This window comes from Plecotus auritus, assembly GCF_963455305.1.
Source record: "Plecotus auritus genome assembly, chromosome: 2".
Lineage (NCBI taxonomy): Eukaryota > Metazoa > Chordata > Mammalia > Chiroptera > Vespertilionidae > Plecotus > Plecotus auritus.
Window position 1 is genome coordinate 71,673,808 of NC_137771.1, and position 20,436 is coordinate 71,694,243.

The window sequence follows — 20,436 nt, forward strand, 5'->3', positions numbered from 1 at the left end:
ACACGATGAACAAAAAAAGCAGAAAAAGCAATTATCAATAAACTCTGACCCAAAATCATTTTAGATTCTGAAATTATCAGAAGCACAAGAATATAAAAATTATTATGTACACTATATTTAAAGAAATACCAGCCAACTAGACTACCAGAAATAAGAAACATATCTGAAAAAAAATCCATGGAAATTCTAGATCTGAAAAATATAACCAAAATTAATACCTAGGTTGATGGTGTTTAACAGTAGCTAAGAAAATTAGTAAACTGAAAGATCAAAAGAAACTATCTAAAATGTAGCACCAAGAGACAAAGATATAAAGAATGGGTAAGAGAACGTAAAAGACCTAGAGGACACAGTGAGAAGGATTTAACATACATTTAATTGAAGTCCCTAAAGAAAAGAGAGAGAAAATGAGGTAGAAAAAATAACAGAGATAATGGCCAGGAAATTTCTAGAAGCTCAGCAGAAATTCCCATCTAGATATAATCTAAATAAAACTTTAGAAAACTACATATAAACATAAACAGCTTATTTAAAACTGAGCAACAGTTAAACTTGCAAAAATGAAGTAGGATATCTTACCTAATAATAAACATGTAAATTGACCGTACCTCCGCTGCGCCCACAGCCAATCAGAGTATGCAAATTAACTCAACAAAGATGGCAGTTAATTTGCATACATATCTGGGTCACGGGAACCTCCTCAGCACCCAGGTCACTCCCAGCCAGCCATCGGAGGGGGAAGGGGCCGAGCCTGCGATCGGAGGGGCGGGGGTGGGGGGGTGCCCGCTTCCCAAGCCTAAAGCCTGGGGCAGAGGCTTTAGGCTTGGGAAGGGGCCGAGCCTGTGACCAAACGTATTCCATCCGGAAGTCAGCGCTGGGTAGCCCAGCTGTAGCCTGGCGACCCAGCACTGACTGCCCAGGTGGTTGAGACCCAGAAAGTGAGTCAGGGTCTGATCTGCAGCCTCAGTGGAAGCTGTTGATCAGTGTACTTACCTCTCTCTTTCTCTCCCTCTTTCTTTCTGATCTTTGCCAGCAGCCAGGCTTTTCTTTCTCTCCTGGCCTCTGCGGGGTCTGCTGTTAAGCCCTGCCTCTTTGATCAGGCCAAGATAGGCCTGGAGATGCTGACTGGCATAGGAACCGACCAATCAGAACCAAAGGTGAGTGCTATGGGGAGCCAATGGCTGTCTAGGAGACGGAGCTTTTTACGCTGACATAGAAACCGACCAATGAGAACCAAATCTGGGTGCTGTGGGGAGCCAATGGCTGTCTAGGAGGTGGAGCTTTTGACGTTGACTGGCATAGGAACCGACCAATGAGAACTAAATCTGGGTGCTATGGGGAGCCAATGGCTGCCTAGGTGGCAAAGCTTTTGACGCTGTAATAGGAACTGACCAATCAGAACCAAATTGGCCAGCAGAGGAGGGCAGTTGGGGGTGACATCAGGCCTGCAGGAGAGGGCAATTAGGGGTGATCAGGCTGGCAGGCAGAGGCAGTTAGGGGCAATCAGGCAGGCAGGCAGGTGAGCAGTTAGGAGCCAGTGGTCCCAGATTGTGAGAGGGATGTCTGACTGCCGGTTTAGCTGGGATTGGGCCTAAAATGGCAGTCAGACATCCCGCAAGAGGTCCCCAATTGGAGAGAGTGCAGGCTGAGTTGAGGGAACCCCCCTCCGTGCACGAATTTCCTGCACCGGGCCTCTAGTGGTGGAATAATAGCTTCAATGATATGCAGGAGGAAAAATAACTGCCAATCCACATAGGAGCAAGTCACAAAAGAATACATGTAGTGTAATTCCATTTCTATTCCATACAACAACAGGCAAAACTAAAATATGTATGCATAGATGACCAAACTGTTAAGAATAGAAAACAATTATTATAGAAGTTAGAATAATGGTAATGGGAGGGAGAGAATTCAATTGGGGTGGAGAACATAAAGGTTTCTGGGAATGTTGGCAATGTCTAAATCTTGTCATAAATAAAATATTTCCTTAAACCCAGCTGGTGTGGATCAGTTACCTGGGCTTCATCCCATACACGAAGAGGTGGAGGATTGACTCCAGGTCAGGGCACTTACTCGGGCTGTGGGCTCAATCACCAGTAAGGGGCATGCAGGAGGCAGATAATCGGTGTTTCTCTCTTCCTCTCTTTACTTCTCTCTCTCAAATCAATAAAAACATACTTTAAAAAAAGATAAATTCATATAAATATTAGAGTTAAAAGGGATTCTTGTAACTGCTAGTCTCGCCACAGGAATCTTCTTTTTAAATCCTCACCGGAAAATATGGTTGCCTCCTGCATGTGCCCAGACTGGGGTTGGGGAATGAACCAGCAACCAAGGTACTTGCCCTTGATTGGAAAACAAACCCAAGACCCTTCTGTCTAAGGACTGATGCTCTAACCACTAAGCAACCAACCAGGGCAGGAACCTTTTTTTATAAACTTCTGAACTCTACTTGCCATGTAGTATGTTTCCAGTTAAATAAATAAATATATTCATATATATCAATGAAACTTGCTCAATAAGAGACAACTAGTATACACTGATTTAGTATATTTAGTCAAAAGCAATTTGATGTTTTAGTCTCATCTTTATAAGAAAAAATACAGTTTCTATTGGGCATTTTGAAAAATGAAAATAAATTACAAGTGCTTTTCCCTTATCTAGTATACCCCAGGGATCAAGAGACCCTTGAATGATCCATTTAGTCCAGCTTCCTAATTTCACATATAAGGTATGTGAATAAAGTAACCTGCTAAGTAGAAAAATTTAAATCAAATGGGCTATTCCCATAAGTGATAAAAATAAGAAATGCTTCACACTATACACATTATAATTTTCTTTAAGTCTTTTTTTATTTAGAGATTTTTCTGGTAAGGAGATATACCATAGGAAAGCAATTTCACTGGCAGTGAGGTATGTATATACTCTACCAAAATACTCCTTATTTAATGTTTTAAACTTTATTTACATACGAAGAAAAGTATCAATGCATATCCTTGTTTCAACTATAGTATTAGCCATACTACGTGAAATAAAATGAAATGGTGCTTGCATATAAAAAACTGTCATTTGTAAAGAAATCTGACTTCAGATTAAAAGAACTAATTTGTTTTTGGAAAAGTTGAAAGGATGAATCACAATTTTATGACCAAGACATCTGCACCATATTTTCCATTCCTCACAGCACATTTATTTCAGTAATTCCGTTATGTCGGTTCTTAGCATAAGCATAGTGTTACACGATTTTCGTACATATAATCACATCCAAAACAAGTTCTAAAATTTAAATTGTAAACATTCTCATCATATGTAGAAATATTTCAATTGGTATATTAAGTTTTGCTACTAATCAATTTTGGAAGAGAATATAAATGAGAAAGCCTATTCTAAATTGTGTAGTGAGCATCATTTATTAATTACATTTCTACAATGTTAAATAAAGAGGCAAATCTGTCCTGTAAGCTTGTCAAATTTTAGGTAAAACATTAAAAAGAAACAAATCTGTTAACAAAAGGATGCCTTGCAATAAAGAACATTAGATTTTAAAATCTATTATGATACAAAAAATGTAAAGGGTAAATAGCATCTTTGTTGACAAAGTAGGAGGTAGCATGGATGCACCACTTTATTGTCTGAGAAATGCAACTGGAGTAAAGAATATTTCCTTACCACAAATAATTTCCAGGACTATGTACATATTTCTTTTAGAAATATTTGTTTAAACAAATCTCCCTCCACTTTTTAGTATAAAAAAAACCATTCCATGTGATTTTAAAAAAACACTTACACATTTAGATAGAATAGTACTCTGCCCTATATGAGTGAACAGTCTCAATCTATGAAGTACATGATATTTAATGCCCTAAGTTGAGTAAATTTAGTTAGCGGTTCCAGGTTTTATACAAAACACTACATACAAACAAAATATAATATCTTATTTTTCAATGCAAGTCTTGTGGGAATAAACAGAACCTTAATTCTGGTAACACTGCAGAAAACATAACTTTCCAATAAGTCTGTCTTTAAGTGTCCATGTGCAACAGTTTGTTAATGACTGCTTACATGTACAGATCTTTTACTGAATGAATACAGTTAACTGACAAAATCCAGTAAACCTTGAAAACACATCTTCTGTCCTATATAAAATATATAGACTACTTACTGTTTGAAGCACTCTATTTGTTCTGATGCCACCATAATTCACTTTTCCCCTTTTTCCTGCTTTAGTATTTATAAATGGATAATTTAATGTGGCTTAAAAAAAAGACAAAGAATTTCAAATTTACACCTAATTCGTATTTGCTATTTAAAAGGTTTCCTTGTTCTATGAAGCTGCTTCTGCCATTAGTAGAGAAAATGAAGTTTCTGTAATGGAAGCAGGCTTTTTAAACAGTGACGTGACTTCCACCATGCCAGCTCCAGTCCGGGGAAGGTTAGCGTTTACAATGTGTCGTTGTAAGTGCTTAATCCAGTCTTCCTGAACAGACAATGGTCCACGAAAGACTAGGCCACAAAACCTACAGAAGAAGTTGATGACAGTTGTCTTAACATGACCAATTCCCTTTATTTAAAACCAATTCCCAAAAAATCAATAAACATAAGAAGTAAACTTTAGCCGAAACCGGTTTGGCTCAGTGGATAGAGCATCGGCCTGCGGACTGAAGGGTCCCGGGTTCGATTCCGGTCAAGGGCATGTACCTTGGTTGTGGGCACATCCCCAGTGGGAGGTGTGCAGGAGGCAGCTGATCGATGTTTCTCTCTCATCGATGTTTCTAGCTCTCTATCCTTCTCCCTTCCTCTCTGTAAAATGTCAATAAAATATATTTAAAAAAAAAAAAAAAAAAAAAAAAAAAAAAAAAAAGAAGTAAACTTTACCATATATTGGAGAGAGTTCTTGACAATCATTTTTAAATACATATAAAGTCAAAATGACTTAATACAATATCAAAACTGCCAATTCATGTATTTAATAGCTATAATAACTCCAGTAATCTTTATAGAAATGGGAACATTAGGTTAAAATGAAAGGTCTTAACACCTATATTTAAAACAACTGTATTTCCAAAATGTATCTTCTTTTTAAAAGATCCTTATGCAATTCAGAATTCCTTAAATTGCATGATGGTGAGTATGGAAGGGAGTATGAATAACTGTATAGCTATACTTAGAAGTATATGTTCCCAATAAGCAGAAACTAAATGTGTTCTAATACGCAGAAACTAAAGACAATTTTTAAAAAATCAAATCAAACCAAAGCAAATAAATGAAACAACAAAAAAAGCTGCTTTTATAATTCACCATATCACAGAGCTTCTTGGCTAATATAAAAAAGTTGATCTATTACTTACTGAAGTACAGCATTTATGAACTGAGTTAAGATTTTAAGCTTGTCTCCAAAAGTTCATTTATAATTTAATTGTGGAGAATGTACCTCTGCCACAAATTAAAAACCCGGAATAAAAGAGTTAATATATCTCAATCCAAAATCTGAACTAAGCAGATTTAGCAATATAAGCATGTACCTGCATCTGAGAATGTAAACCTCGTCAGCACCATGAGGTAATGTTAGCATTTTCTTCTTGCTTCCAGATCTTGACCTTGATTTCTTTTGCTTACAATCTAAGACTAAAAAAGGGAAGAAGAGAAAGACAACATTTTTTACATATTTCCAAATATACATAAATATACACATGCAGACATACTTGTATTTCTAGAGAGGTCAGACCATCTAAATCAAATTAGAAATGTCTGCATTTCTTTGTATCCCCTAAAACATGCACTAATTTGTAGCTGTTTCTCTAATAGCAGTAATATTATCTACATACATTCTTCCTGTACTGCTTTTTGAAATAATGCTTTACTATATCAAACTGAGAAAATGTAACTAAATAACTTGAAGTTACTAAGTTGGTCAATTTTTACAATAATGGTATTTCTCTTATGACCATACATCCATTTTAACATCTGGTTAAATCTTCCTTATTTCCAGGAAAATTATAACGTTTTATTTATTTAAGTTTATACTACTTCATTAAGATCTTACAAGCTTTAAAAACTTAGTATGGGAACATCAACAATGTAATAAAAGTTTCAATGAAAATTAATTTTATAGTAATTCACTTTGAATTCTATTATAATAAATAGTGCTCAAAATTGTATGACGACCCTACATTGAAAGGGGAAAAAAAAAAGCTTAATTGTCATTTTTTAACTCAATCTGTGAAACATGTATAGCATACATATTTTATTTTCTGGAAAAATAAATATAAATCCAGGTTATTTCATAAAAGTTTGCAAATGGACCAGAAGTTTAATGCTAACTATTCCTTACATGCTTTCATTTTATGTTTTCTTCCATAGCTACTAAAAAATGTAATTAAAAGGAAAAAACAAGATTTTGATATTAAATCAGATCAAACTTTTAGTGCTAATTGTTCTTGAAAATTTTTTAGTGCTTTTCCTTCAATCAGTTATTCCACAAAATCTAATTAAATAAAGAAAAAGGATATTTTTAGAGGTAGGAATAGACAGGACATAACATTTTATTGGTCTTTGAATACAACTATAGACAAAGGGATAAGAGTACTACAGGATCTGCTGGTCGATTAGCAGGAAGAGAGTGTAAGAAAGTTGTATCTAGGGATCCAAGGGGCAGGGAAACAAACATAACAGAAGAGTTACACAAATGGCTTTTCTTCTCGTAACCTGCCATGTGATATCCCCTGGAAAAATTCTAGGTAAGAAAGAATAAGAACTGGCTATTCAATTATTCCGTAAAATGAGTTGTTCAAAGTCCAGATTCCAAAAGAACAGACGCTATTATTACAAAACCAGTAAACACACAATTCCTTACAGTAGTCAGGTGGCCAGTGCAAAAGAAAATTAGAAACCACGAGAAGCCTAAATCTCATTCAAGCCACTGGTTTCTGCTTCCTCTCATCTGCCTCTTTAAAAGTAAAATCTAGAGCCCAAAGTCTCTCTCTGCTTATTCTCAGAAGAAGAATCTCATAAGTAAAGAACTACATACAGGAAGTCAAGTAAGTATTAAAGAATGGCTAATTCAAAGCTTCAACAAAAACCTGGAATAGAAAAATCGTGTAAGGTTCTCATTACTTATCTCAGTCAAGAGCCTGGCACATAATAGGAACTCAACAAATACTTCTGAAGTAAAAAATAAAATAAAACCCAGTAATTTAACCTCTGACATTTAGAGCATGTAAATGGAAATTTGTTCTGTCAGCATGTAATATAGGCGACATTCATGTAGAACACCTCTGCATCATTTAAGTGAATATGTTGCTAATGTCACACTTAAATTCTTCACAGATCAGTCTAGCTTATGTGTAGAAGCTTGGTTCTTCACAACTAATAGGAAGAGTGAGGTATTACGTACTTTGTAATCAGCACCTTCTTTTTCCTAGTTGCAATGGTGAGCAATTTAAATTTAAATGAATTTTAAAGCAATGGATACACTAGAAGTAAAGATTTTAGAACACTCAAAAACTAGATGTCATTTACTCTTTCCCTATTTGTTAGGTAAACCACACACAATCCCTGTCTCTGTTACATAGAACAGAGCAGGTATTTGGTATATCATGAGATTACAGATAGAATCTTACTTTGATGAGCTTGCTGGTTGTCAAAATTGCCACTGTATTCAAATTCCCTTTAAAATGTAAATAAATTACTGTAGGATAGAAATAGAATACATTATAGCAATCCTTTAAAAAATTGTTCACAGAATGCTAATGTTAGGTATGTAAAACAAATTGAGGGAGAAGGGCAGAGGGTGATGAGAAAGTATGCAAAATAATGTTTTATCAGTTACAAAGTATTCAAGTTACATTCGGATGCTGTGATACCTTTTAAATGGAACTGGATAGGTTTACTCTGAATATAAAAATGTTTCTTGACTTTAACAGAGGAAAAAATAATTTTTCTGACTTTTGATGTTATGTAAACTCTAAAAACCCTAAATTTTATGCTGTTTTATAAATGATCAGCTCTAAAATTTAAATGAGCATGCCACAGGTTTTGTAGTAATTAACATTTGAAGGTATTGTGACTTTGGAAAGTAGGACAACTCTGCAAGTATACAATTATCTCCAGTATCCAGAGTTCCAAGTAAGTTTAGAGAATCACATACATTGGGAATTCTTGAAAATTTGTCTGTAAAGTAAGGATATTAAAAACCTGGGACCTCTGGTAATTATACTTAAACTAGAAGCCCGGTGCATGAAATTTGTGCATGGAGGGGGTGTGTGTGTGTGTCCCTAGCCCATCCTGCACCCTCTCCAATCTGGGACCCCTCGAGGGATGTCCGACTGCCAGTAGGGATCGGGCCTAAACGGGCAGTCGGACATCCCTCTCACAATCCAGGACTGCTGGCTCCCAACTGCTTGCCTGCCTTCCTTCCTGATTGCCCCTAACTGCTTCTGCCTGCCAGCCTGATCACCCCCTAACCACTCCCCTGCCAGCCTGATTGATGCCTAACTGCTCCCCTGCCAGCCTGATTGCCCCTAACTGCCCTCCCCTGCAGGCCTGGGTCCCCCCCCAACTGCTCTTCCCTGCAGGCCAGGTCGCCCCCAACTTCCCTCCTCTGCCGGCGTAGCCCCTCCCAACTGCCCTCCCCTGCTGGCCATCTTGTGGTGGCCATCTTGTGTCCACATGGGGGCAGCCATCTTGTGTGTTGGAGTGATGGTCAATTTGCATATTACTCTTTTATTAGATAGGATATTTTCAGTGTCTTAATATCTTCATTATCATTTTTAAACGTCTTAGCCCCTGAAATGTCACTTATTTAGAAAGTAAAACATAAATATACTTTACAAGAACAATTTTTTGTAATACCAATATTCAACCTTTATCCTTGCAATAATGCCTAAACAATTTAGAAAAATCTGTAAAAAACAATTGAGTATTTAACATATTATTAATATGAACACAAAGGGGACACCTATGTTATTTTCTATAGGAAAAATATGATTTACACAGTATGTTCCATTAAATGAAAAAGATGATGTACAAATATGTCTAGAACACAAATGTTCTAATTTAACATATTTTATTATATCTAGAGCGAAAAGCAGTTTCATTCTGGACTGTGTATCAGGAGTAACTAGAGCATTTTAAAAAAGAACATCACTAACACTAGTTTTAGTATAATGGGGCTCATCAATATTTGTGATAAATAGCCAAAGGTTTAACAAAGTTGTGTACATTAACAATCTGCCAAATAGATAACTTTATACAAAGCCTTTTTTGCAGTTGTTAGTGTCAAAAAATCCCCACAAAACACATACATACCATTTTCCTCTCGAAGAATTTTAAATCTAACATTGTTTTTGTACTTGAAATTTACAAAAAGTACTAGATTAGTTTTAGAAAATCTTAATTTTCCTCTCCATGAGTATAACTCCTTTTTTTAGAAAGGAACAAACACAGTCACTCAAACATACCTAAGGTTCCTCTTCAGGATAACAGAAAATGTTTAAGTTATCAATTTTAACCAGAAGACTGTAAAAAATAAAAATAAAAATGAAATACTGCAGCCTGGCCGATTTAGGTCAGTAGTTGAACGTTGACCTATGAACCAGGAGGTCATGGTTTGATCTCTGGTCAGGCACATGCCCAAGTTATCAGCTTGATTCCCAGTAGAGGGCATGCAGGAGGCAGCCAATCAATGATTCTTTTTCATCGTTAATGTTTCTATATCTTCCTCTCTGAAATCAATAAAAATATGTTAAATATATATATATATATAACTGCAATATATATATATGTGTGTGTGTGTGTATACACACACACACACACACACACACACATTGCAGTTACCTGATTTATAAAGGATTTAAACTGCTACTGGAAATATTTTACTTGTAAGAAGAATGAATCGAGCTGTACAGTATACAAAAAGTTTTAGGATATACCTTCTGGTAAAACAGCTATTTTGATTAGTAAGAATGAGAGGGAAATACAACAGACTTGTAAGTCCTCAAAAAAACACTATACTGCTATGCTACAAAATACAACAACAACAACGTATGTGTCTAAAGCAGCTGTGGGCAAACTACGGCCCGCGGGCCGGATCCGGCCCATTCAGCTGTTCTATCCGGCCCGCGGAGCCGAAAGAGCGGAGGGTTCTCTTGCTCTCCCCCCGCCCCCCCCCCCCCCCCCCCCCGCTCCTTCACCAGCAGCAGTGTTAACATGGCAACGTCGGGAAACACGGCCGCAGCTCCTTCTTCTGAGTGGATTTCTATCCGCCCATTCAGTAGAAGGAACAACCTCTCAATCTTCCAGAGGCTCCTTGTAATGCCCACGGATGCGTCTCCCGACATCACCCTGGCAATGTGTAGACACATTATCGTGGTGATGTAGGGAGGCACGCCCCTGGAGAGCACAGTATCAGAGCCTTTCTGAGGTAAGATTAAGAGCTCTACTCAAACACAATTTTTTCCTGTTCCCACATTCTGTACATCACAATGACTTGTTAATAAAACAACAAAGACTTTCAGCTTTTAGTCACTTAAACTGGTGGCCTGTCCTTTGTCACAAAACCCTGAAACAGCACCAGAAGAGGTGCAACCGGAACTCATTGATCTTCAGTCTGACTTTGTCCTAAAGGAGAAATTCAGCTCTCTTGAACTAAGAGACTTTTATGCTTCACTTAATGAAGCTACTTTTCCAAACATCCGGAGGATGGCACAGAAGATACTGGTGCTGTTTGGGTCAACCTATGTTTGTGAGCAGACATTTAGCGTCATGAACATCAACAAAGCCCCTCACAGATCCAGCTTAACTGGCGAACACCTCAGATCTATCCTGAGAATAGCCACAACAAAACTAACTCCAGACTTTGATGCATTAGCTAAAAAAGGAGACCAACAACACTGTTCCCACTGAAGCTGATGTTTTAAAGACCAAAAACCTTTCAACCCAGTCTACATTGCCATCTACATCTACGTCCCGGGCATAATTTGGAAGTTGCACTAAAGAAAATGTTTAATTTACTGTTTACACATTTTGTTCTTTTCTATTTGTTTTAGTTTTAAATTATTTTATTATATTTAAGTTTAATTTGAAAGGCTTTTGTACCTTTCCTTTGTTAGGCAATTTTATTTTGCCTTTGCCATCTTCAATATAAAGTATGTTATTGTGCTATGATTCCTCCATTTTTTGAAGTTTCAAATTATAATAATTAGTGTTTACATTCTTCTTGTTAAAATGTTTGAAATGAATAAAACTATTGAAATAAAAAAAAAAGACCGTACCCTTTTATGTAATGATGTTTACTTTGAATTTATATTAGTTCACACAAACACTCCATCCATGCTTTTGTTCCGGCCCTCCGGTCCAGTTTAAGAACCCATTGTGGCCCTCTAGTCAAAAAGTTTGCCCACCCCTGGTCTAAAGCATTAAACTGGATCAGTGAAAAGCAAACCAATAAATAATACAGATATAAATTCAAGACTGTTTTCTGAGATATTATTTTAGTTTTATACACAAAAGAAAAATAATTTACTTTGGGCTTTTTTTTTAACATTAAGCCCTTTTGCCCTTTCCACCTTTCTGCCCATTACATACAACTAGAGGCCTGGTGCACGAAATTAGTGCACTCGGGGGCAGGGGTCCCCTCAGCTCAGCCTGCACCCTATCGCAGTCAGGCCGTTGGACATTGTTAGCGCTACCACGGAGGGGGGACAGGCTCCTGCCACCACTGCTGTGCTTGCTAACCATGAGCTCGGCTTCTGGCTGAGCGGCGCTCCCTCTGTGGGAGCGCACTGATCACCAGGAGGCAGCTCCTGCGTTGAGCTTCTGCAACCTGGTGGTCAGTGCGTGTCATAGTGACCGGTTGTTCTGCCATCAGGCTGAAACCAGCTCTCCAACATCCCCTGAGGGGTCTCGGATTGCGAGAGGGCACAGGCTAGGCCGAGGGACCCTACCGGTGCACAATCAGGGCTGGGGAGGGACACGGGAGGTAGGCCAACTGGGGAGGGACCACGGGAGGGCTCCAGGGTGTGTCCAGCCATCTTACTCACTCCCAATTGGCCAGACCCCAGCAGCAAGCTAACCTACTAGTCGACTGTCTTCCCCTGGTGGTCAGTGCATGTCGTAGCAAGTGGTTGAGCGGCCTTAGCATATTATTAGCATATTACGCTTTGATTGGTTGAACGGCCGACAGGACACTTAGCATATTAGGCTTTTATTATAGAGGATAACTGTTTCAATAAATTTCATTTTCTTTTTAATTCACCACACAAATGACCTCAAAGAATGAGGATTCATTTCTTAAAAACATCTGTTGTAAAAAAGCACATCATAACTAAATTATAATTTACCACTAAATATTCGTACTTATAATCATCCTCCCCTGTCCATTTAGTTAAAAGCCCCCATTTCATCTGTTTTGTTCCTAACTGTTGGCATCTCTGGGGTAAACTGAAAGTTAATATAATGGTCAGATAACATATATCCAAAATAAGAGACATAAAGTAGCCCTAGTAGAGAGAAGAAAATTTCTTCTTCATCTAATCTGCCTATATGAGGTGGGCAGAAAATAGCAGCTATGAATAGTAGTTTTTGAACACAGGGTGCTACATTTTCACTTTGCACTGGATCTGGCAAATTATATAGGAAAAAGTAGGGATAAAAATGACATTGATAGGTAAGCCATCATTCTACCACCATTAACAAGCTGGTGGTGGTAGTGGCAGTAGTGAGGAGGAAAGAGGATGCATAGTCTCAAGGGGTACACGGTGTGGTATGGACAAATAAACAAACCTAGTTGGTGCCATTAATTATTCAAGGTTCATAAGTCCCGAACATACAAAAGACTATGCAAATATCATTTTCTTTCTCTCAGCCTCAACTGAAAAAGAAGCATGGAGAAAAAAAGAAGCATGGATTTGGGGGGGTTAAGAAACGTGAGTTTGTGTAACATAAAAATGGAGGTAGGAAAAGCCATTTGTTGAAAAGGTAAATTCTTATTTCTTCAGTGTATACTTATGACTTTGCATAAAGTGCCTAAAAGACACATTTTGTGGGGTATGGTGCATAGGGTCCTACACTTTGTTTAATGCTCTACTATCACAGACTTGACATTCTTAATTTTTGAACACAGGGTGCTACATTTTCACTTTGCACTGGATCTGGCAAATTATGTAGACAACTAGTGGCTCAGTGCACTAAATTCGTGCACGGAGGGGGGGATTCCCTCAGCCCAGCCTGCACCCTCTCCAATCAGGGACCCCTGGGGGGATGTCCAACTGCCAGTTTAGGCCAGATCCCACAGGACCGCTGGCTCCTAACTGCTCACCTGCCAGCCTGCCTCATCGCCCCTAACTGCCTCTGCCTGCCTGCCTGATTGCCCCTAACCCAGCCGTGGGCAAACTACGGCCCGCGGGCCGGATCCGGCTGTTCTATCCGGTTCTCTTGCTCTCCCCTCTGCTCCTTTACTTTGAATTTATATTAGTTCACACAAACACTCCATCCATGCTTTTGTTCCGGCCCTCCGGTCCAGTTTAAGAACCCATTGTGGCCCTCGAGTCAAAAAGTTTGCCCACCCCTTCCCTAACCCCTCTGCCTGCCTGCCTGATCGCTCCTAACTGCCTCTGCCTGCCTGTATGATCACCCCTAACTGCCCTCCCCTGATGGCCTGATCTCACCCCCAAGTGCCTCTGCCTGCCTGATCTCACCCCCAAGTGCCTCTGCCTGCCTGATCTCGCCCCCAACTGCCTACCCCTGCCTGCCTGATCTTTCCCCCAAATGCTCTCCCCTGCAGGCCTGGTTGCCCCCAACAGCCCTCCCCTGCAGGCCTGATCTTGCCCCCAATGGCCCTCCCCTGCCAGCCTGATCTCACCCTCAACGGCCCTGCCCTGCCAGCCTGATCTCGCCCCCAACTGCCCTCCTCTGCCGGTCAATTTGGTTCTGATTGGTCAGTTTCTATGCCAGTCAGCATCAAAAGCTCCGCCTCCTAGGCAGCCATTGGCTCCTCACAGTTGACCCAGGTTTGGTTCTGATTGGTCAGTTTCTATGCCAGTCAGCATCAAAAGCTCCGCCTCCTAGGCAGCCATTGGTTCCTCACACTTCACCCAGATTTGGTTCTGATTGGTCAGTTTCTATGCCAGTCAGCGTCTCTGGGCCTATCAATGGGGCCTGATCAGAAAGGCGGGGCTGATCAGCAGCCCCGGTGGAGGTCTGGAGAGAAATGGAGGCGTGGCTGCTGCCCAGACTGGGAGAGAAAGAGAGAGGCAAGTGCTGATCAAAAGCTGCCACAGAGGCAACGGATCACTCCCTGCTTCTCTCTTTAGGCCTCTCTCTGGCCCTGTTGCAGCCCCCTCAACAGTCAGTGCTGGGGCACCGCGTTTGCAGCGGAAGCAGTCAGCGCTAGGTTGCCATGGCAACCCAGCACTGACTGCAGGACTCACTTCCAGTTGGTTGTTACTGGACGTTATGACCCAGGGTTTTTATATATTAGGATTCTGGATACTGAGTATCCACCAACCTAAATGAGAAAAGCAGCCAGCCCTTAGTTCCACTTCTCTATCTCTTTTTTGTTGCTGCTGTTAACTACAGAATTGTATTTATTGGAAATGAACTAGACATTACATATACCTGATGAAGGTGTAATAATGCATGAAGCATAACTGATGCAACATTTACAAAATCACAAAAGAAACGAAAATTTGTTTTCTAAAGAAATATTGTATCCAAGACACCTCAATCTCTGAACACCATAAACAACTCATGATGTTGCCTCTGAACAAGCAGAATAAAATTTACTTTAAACTGATTAACAGAAAAGTTTCTTTGCCCAACCTGAAGATTCCTTGGCTGTCACCTGTATATCACACACATCAGGTAATTTTCATCACCAGAGATTAACCAGAGTATATTTTTCATATTCCTCATAGGGAAAAAAAATGTCTGCTACAAATAGAGACGTTTGAGGAAAATGCAAACAGCAAATCAGTTGGTGGCACCAAGTGAAGGGGTACCTAGAATCAGCATTTTATAGAGGAAAACCAACAACTATTAAGAACTGTTAAATTTCACTGTCTACATCCACTAAAATTGTAAAAGACTTCCCTACTACCAATAGCAATTCTTTACTTCTAGCTATATATTGCCATAATCAAACCACTCACTATTCCCAAAATATACATATTAAGCAGTTTAACTGGTTTATTGTTATGAAAAGCAATGTTCCCTTCCAATTATAATTAGGCATATACACAGAGTGGGCAGATTATTATCATCTCTGAACGCATAATAATCTGGCCACTCAGTGTATATCCCATATAATAAAAGGCTAATATGCAAATTGTCCCCTCGACCAGCATGCAGGCCGGCCAACCGCCCATGTCCCCTCCCCCTGGCCAGGCTGGCTGGACCCCACCCATGCACGAATTTCTATAGAGGCCCGGTGCACGAAATTCATGCATGGGTGGGGTCCAGCCAGCCTGGCCAGGGAGACAATTTGCATATTAGCCTTTTATTATATGGGATATACACTGAGTGGCCAGATTATTATGCGTTCAGAGATCATAATAATCTGGCCACTCAGTGTATATATATACGAGGCCCGGTGCACAAAATTCGTGCACGGGAGTGTGTGTCCCTCAGCCCACCCTGCACCCTCTCCAATCTGGGACCCCTCTGGGATCCGGCCTAAACGGGCAGTCAGACATCCCTCTCACAATCCAGGACTGCTGGCTCCCAACTGCTCTGCCTGCCTGCCTTCCTGATTGCCCCTAACCGCTTCTGCCTGCCAGCCTGATCACCCCCTAACCACTCCCCTGCTAGCCTGATTGATGCCTAACTGCTCCCCTGCCAGCTTGTTTGCCCCTAACTGCCCTCCCCTGCAGGCCTGGTCACCCCTAACTGCCCTCCCCTGGAAGCCTGTTCACCCCTAACTGCCCTCCCCTGCTGGCCATATTGTGGTGGCCATCTTGTGTCCACATGGGTGCAGTCATCTTTGACCACATGGGGGCAGCCAACTTGTGTTGGAGTGACGGTCAATTTGCATATTATTCTTTGATTAGATAGGATAAAGGCCTCGTGCATGGGTGGGGGCCAGCTGGTTTGCCCTGAAGGGTGTCCCAGATCAGGGTGGGTGTTCCCTTGGGGTGTGGGGCAGCCTGGGCGAGGGGCCTGTGGTGGTTTGCAGGCTGGCCACACCCCCGGCAACCCAAGCAAAGGCCCTGGTATCTGAGATTTATTTATCTTCTATAATTGAAACTTTGTAGCCTTGAGCGGAGCCAAGCCTCCTGCTTGCTCCGTGGCTGCAGCTATTTTTGTTGGGATTTATTTATCTTCTATAATTGAAACTTTGTAGACTTGAGTGGAGGCCTGGACCCGCCAGGGCAGGCGAAAAGCTTGGCTTCCTCCATTGCCAGGGAAACCCAAGCCTCCTGCTCTCTCTGTGGCCGCAGCCATCTTGGTTGGGTTAATTTGCATACCCACTCCTGATTGGCTGGTGGGCGTGGCTTGTGGGTATAGTGGAGGTATAGTCAATTTGCATATTAGTCTTTTATTAGATAGGATATGCACACACACACATCGCACACACACACACACTGAGTGGCCAGATTATTATGCGTTCAGAGATCATAATAATCTGGCCACTCGGTGTATATAGATACACAATTAGTAACCTCAGAAGTATATTTCACCAATATTTTATCTTGATATTTTCACTCCAAAATTGGATATTTTTCAACACCCTAACTTTCTTTCATTGATTTTTAGAGTTTGCATTCTCAATAACTAAAAAAACAAACAAACCATAAAATAAAATCACTAACCTAGACTCAAAGAGCAATCATGGTAAAGTAAATTAGATCTTAAAAGGTTTAACATTTTACTTGGAATAGAATGCAATACAAAATATTTGAAAAGCAGAATTCCTTTGCTAACTATGAGGTTTACAGCTTAACAATATTAGTCTAGAAGAAACAGACAGCTTGAGGTTGTCCTATAAAGTAAGAGGCTGTAATAAGGGTAGCAATAGCCTCATATGCGTGGTTCAGAGAAAGTTAAAGCAAATGAAGGCAAGCCTTTATTTAAATTTGGGTCTCCCAGGGAGAAGAAAAAGTACATTCAATTCATAGAAACTTCTGTTAATTCAAAGTAGAGGGAATGACAAGTAAAAGAATATTTTGAGTAAGTATTTTCAAGATGTGAAGGGAAAAGTTAAACATAAATATATTATACTTTATTTATCCTACATTTTTATAAACAGATAAATTGGACGCAGACTAGTTTTCCCAGCTTGCCAAAAGCCAAAAGCTAACCATACCCCCGCTACAAGTTGCTTAACTGGTCAGGATAATAAATGTATTACTTCTATGGTATTTTATTAAGCAAAATAGGCACTTATCATTATCAAACACTTTTCTAAGACACATCTAAAATTGCCATAAATATTAAATACATAATGACAAATCTGCTTTAAATCACTTTTGTTTAGAATTACCTGAATATGTTAGGCAGGGTAGATAGCTGCTAAAGGAGGAGGAAGGGAAGGGAGGGGGGGAGTTTATTGTTCTCATAAATTCCGGGAAAAGCCACAACAATGTAAAAGGGGGACCTTGAAATCTAGTCTGTTGCCCAAGGTATCTGGCAGGTGAACCTTGAAACCTATAGGGGGGAAGTATAAAACCCTTGGACACCCAACATGGGCCACTCAGATTAGCTGAGTTGCCTGCTTGTGCTATATGCCAAATGTATACTTAATAAATTTGCTTGTTTTGCTTTCTTAACAAATTTGTTTGCTTTGCTTCAACACTGCCTTCTGTCACTCGTCTGAATTCTCTCTCGCAAGTGTGACAAGAGCCCAGGCAGGATGAGCCCCTTCCAATTGGGGCGACTCTCTGTTAACAAATATAATCACACTCCCTGCCTTCCAAAAGTCTCAATATTTCCAAAATATGATTTCATATTTAGTAGGAGTGGTTAAATAATTGTTCATGATTACAAAATTAGTTAAGAAAGGAAAACTTATTTTAAAATGTCTGTTAAATTGTTTTTAACATAGTCACGTTCAACTTAAATTAGATAGGGCTCACAGCACTTACAAATATCACATAAATCTGATTTGGCTTTTTATAATTTTGAAGTACTTTACACATTCCAGCCAAAATTCAATCTATAATCAAACATGGTGCTGAACAGGTATCTTCTGTCTGAAGTAAATTCCAGCTAAGGCCACAATTAAATAGATGTTCTAAACATTGGATACCAAGAATTAACCTCATTCCTCAGACTGCAGACACAAGAAAGAAATAGTAAATCCTACTTTACCACTTCTTAGATAAGTGAGGGACCATCAGTCTCCACCAAGCCATCCTCTTACTCTAACATCCAAAAGAGAACAACTGTATATTATTTTATTATTTCCATAAAGTCACTTAAAGCAGATTACTTAGAAGTTAGCTCAGGCCAGGAAAATGTCTTGTTACTATAAAGCCTAACTATATCTTTTCTTAAAAAATATTTTTTTATTGATTTCAGAGAGGAAGGGAGAGGTAAAGTTAGAAACATCAATGATGAAGAGTATGAAGAGAGAATCATTGATCGGTTGCATCCTGCATGCCCCCACAGGGGATTGAGTCCGCAACCCACAACCTGGGTATGTGCCCTGACTGGGAATCAAACGGTGAACTCCTGATTCATAGGTCGACACTCAACCACTGAGCAACACCGGCCGGGCAGGCCTAACTATATTTTAATCCAGATTATAAATAACATTCAAAAAATTAATGTTAGAATAGAAATCACTTTTTAAAAAAGGATATAAATCATAGCAAACACAATACTACAGCTGAGAATATAAAGATATTAGCTATGTTAAAAGAATCCAAACACATAAAAATCTAGGTTAAGTCTATTGTTAAAAAAATGAAAACAAGATATAAAAAGCAAAACTCAAGAAATAACAGAACCAACAAGAATACTAGGGGACTAATTAATACTTTATGGAATGTAAGATGTTGGTCAAAAAAGATTGTCAGTCAAATAGAATTCCTAAATTTTATAACCAATGAAAAGCAAAACTAGGCATCATAAAATGTTAATACATGCCACCATGGTACAAATCTTAGGCCCCATTCAACTAAAAACCAACTTACTGATTCAGCAAGTATGATGATTTGCTTTGTTATGATGGACAGGCTGATGAGGCATTGTTGATAAATGAACCCCTGTGAGGCCATGAAGCCTACTACCCTTCTGTTACCAGGTATCATGGTAGCTGATGCATTAACTTGTTACTGGAATATTCATCCTTCCAGTAACAAGATTCAAGACTTTGAGCCATTTCTGTCTCTTTCTTCTTATTCTTCTACCTCTAATTAATCTGCCAAATTTTGCTTACTTTTACTTTCACATCATCCATACATCTATTATGCCTCCTTCACATTTCTACTGTCATTGTCCTGGTTCAGATTATTAACATAACTCACCTACAATTTCTTCACTTCCCCACCAAATCCTTTACCTTTTTTAAATTTAAAAAAAAAAAAAATTCTTTGTAAGTAAAATCTTTAAAAAACAAACAAACAAAAACCAAACATCTTTATTGGCCTCTGACAAAGTTAATTCCAACACCATAGATTAGCATTCTAACTTTCTATGTCCTTGACCTGTCTACCTCTATTCCTTTATCTCCTACTTCCTAGTATTTTCAATGAACTTCCCACATTGTCCCAAGCTGTTCCCTCCCACAAGTATACTCCTTCCCTCCCTAGACCTCCATTTCCATTTCAATTAGTGACCCTTCAGGGTCCAAATCAAATGTGACTTCCAAAAGCCTTGCTGGGTCCTAGTCTAGCTGAAAGTACCTTCCTCACCCTCCCATCTTCAATAGTATTTCATGCACGTCTCCAATGGCAAAATTTGTTCTGTATGTCAGTTATGTATCTATGTTGTAAGATCCAATTTATCTCTGCACTACTTAGCACAATCAATGCACATACCACAGTAAGAGCTGGAAAAAAATCTCATCGAATAAGTGAATAAATCAGCGAGTCACTTTTTAGTACCGTGGGCAAATGGTCCAATTCTTGCTGGCATAATAAAACAATTGGTATCCATAAGGTTGGCTCTACTGTGATGATTAAATTATATCCAGTCTACTGTTTCACAAGGCAGAAATAAGAACAACACTTTAGAAACATTACCATCAACATGGTTAGGATGAAATCAAGTTTGACACTAGTCTTCCATTACCTGAAAAATTTACTTAACTTGAACAATTCATTACCTTGCTCATCCTGAATAAATAATACATTACTATGCAGATAAATATACACAGATATGCACTTTAATGCAAAAACAGTACTACAGAGATAAGCTATAGCCAAGAAAACATGGAAACCTATCTTTCATTGTATCAGGAATAGCTTTCTAAAATACAAGACTGACTATCTCATTTCC

At 39.2% G+C, this 20,436-nt stretch overlaps 1 protein-coding gene across 1 annotated transcript in view; it reads right to left on the bottom strand.

Annotated features, from left to right (window-relative positions):
• Positions 1-2,857: 2,857 nt before the first annotated feature.
• The window catches only part of ZNF644 (zinc finger protein 644), a 143,889-nt gene continuing 126,310 nt past the window's right edge, over positions 2,858-20,436 (bottom strand). The window contains 2 exon segments of the mRNA XM_080654335.1: positions 2,858-4,517; positions 5,523-5,625. Of these exon segments, the coding sequence (XP_080510461.1) occupies positions 4,325-4,517; positions 5,523-5,625 (296 nt within the window). The 3' untranslated portion in view covers positions 2,858-4,324.